The following is a 2,104-nucleotide window of genomic DNA, read 5'->3' as shown; positions in this document are numbered from 1 at the left end:
ATGGTAGCTAAGAACTGGTAGGGAGAAAGGCAAAGTCACTTTCTGCTACTGGAGAAAGATTGGAATCTTTCTGTAAAGAACACAGGGACAAGAAGAACAACAGATAATTTCTCCTCCTTCCCCTAAAAAAGAGTCAAAGGATATCTGTGGGGAAGAGTTTGGAGCCCAAGACACATCTGTGGATATGGTCAGACTGCAGAAAGTCTGAGATGTAACCAACAATCCCTAACCTGCTCCTTCTTGACCCTTTCATGATCTAGCGATCATAGAATTTAAGTATCATTGCCTCTTCCATCCTGACTAAGGACAGTGACCACTCCTGATCTTCCACTGTCTGACCTCACTTTACTCTGGTTCTATTTCCCCAAAAGCTACTCAAGGACCCTCATGGGAAGTTTTGGGACTAACATCTCTAGCACTACCAGCTTCTCACTAACAGGCTTCCCAGAGATGGAGGGTCTACAACACTCGTTAGCTGCCCTCCTCTTGCTGCTTTATGCTATTTCCATCCTGGGCAATATCCTAATCCTCGTCATTATAAAGGAGGAGCAGAGCTTGCACCAGCCTATGTACTACTTCTTGTCTCTGTTGTCTGTCAATGACCTGGGTGTGTCCTTTTCTACATTGCCCACTGTATTGGCTGCCTTGTGCTTTCATGCTCCAGAGATTGCCTTTGATGCCTGCCTGACCCAGATGTTCTTCATCCACTTTTTCTCCTGGACAGAATCTGGGATCCTGCTGGCCATGAGTTTTGATCGCTATGTGGCCATCTGTAACCCTCTGCGTTATTCTTCGGTGCTCACTGATATCCGTGTGGCTCACATGGGCATATCCATCATCATCCGCAGCTTCTGCATGGTTTTCCCATTGCCTTTCCTTTTGAAGAGGCTGCCTTTCTGTAAAGCCAATGTGTTAACACATTCCTACTGTTTGCACCCAGACTTGATCCGCCTGCCTTGTGGAGATACCACCATCAACAGCATGTATGGCCTGTTCATTGTTATCTCTGCCTTTGGTGTAGACTCAGTGCTCATTCTCCTCTCCTACGTGCTTATACTGCACTCCATATTGGCCATTGCCTCCCAGGAGGAGAGGCTTAAGACACTCAACACATGTGTGTCACACATATGTGCTGTGCTCATCTTCTATGTACCCATGGTTAGTGTGTCCATGGTTCATCGATTTGGGAAGCATGCCCCTGAGTACATGCACAAGTTCATGTCCCTGGTATATCTCTTTGTGCCTCCAATGCTCAACCCAATTATCTATTCCATTAAAACTAAAGAAATTCGTAAGAGGCTGTACAAAATGTTTTTGAAGCCTAATATTTGACCAGGAAGAGATCTTCTGGTAATCCAAGTACCCTAGGAATTTGTTGTTATTGCTGATTTTCGGGTGTACTTGGCCATGGAGGGTTTTAATCTCTTTCTATAAATGGACCTCTGATTCAGTACTTGCTATTAGTTGTATTCTAACCCATTGACTCAATACAACAGTCTGCCTTATGTTGTAATTAACTGTCTCACAGGTTGTCAAAGATGACTTCTCTCAGAACTAACAAGGAAGAGGGTCTCCAATTAGACTCTTTTATTTGTCCCAATAAACAGGTTCCACCTATGGTTTTAAGTAAATCTCAAAACAGACAAAAACTTATGTAAACCATGCTATAACTGGAGAATATGTGACTTGAGATAAAAGGTATCACCAAATATACTTTAAACGAATAATACTTCTGAGAATCTTTAAACTTGAAAAATTAAAGATACACAATAGTTGTGACCAACTTTTCACTTTTGAAATAAATAATATTCTTCAGTCTTCTAAAATGGAACCTATATGCTTGTCATTCTGACCAAGCAATATACATGATGTTAACACCTGAAATTCACAAGTTAAAACAAGGAGAAAAGTTTTGTGTACTAATCCCTTGGGCATGACTAGGAGGATGATCAACTTTCTTCTAGGAAGCTAGTAAGGACTCTACAGAAGCCTAACAGACACCAGTGATTGATGGGGGGTGTGTCTGCTTCAGCAGCAATGGCATATTGGCCCACAGTTTGCTAGAATATGGATTTTAATGGCCTGTGGTGAGCCCAAGCCCAGA

General features: G+C 42.4%; 1 protein-coding gene across 1 annotated transcript; it reads left to right on the top strand.

Moving 5' to 3' along the window:
- Positions 1–387: 387 nt before the first annotated feature.
- Positions 388–1,332, top strand: LOC140615473 (olfactory receptor 51I2-like). The gene has a single exon (XM_072795340.1). The coding sequence runs from the start codon at positions 388–390 to the stop codon at positions 1,330–1,332; it is 945 nt and encodes a 314-aa protein (XP_072651441.1).
- The last annotated feature ends 772 nt before the right edge of the window (positions 1,333–2,104 follow it).

This window comes from Canis lupus, chromosome 23 (genome assembly GCF_048164855.1).
Source record: "Canis lupus baileyi chromosome 23, mCanLup2.hap1, whole genome shotgun sequence".
NCBI classification, from domain to species: Eukaryota; Metazoa; Chordata; class Mammalia; order Carnivora; family Canidae; genus Canis; species Canis lupus.
Note: the sequence above shows the minus strand (reverse complement) of the source record. Positions and strands in the feature narration are given on the sequence as shown.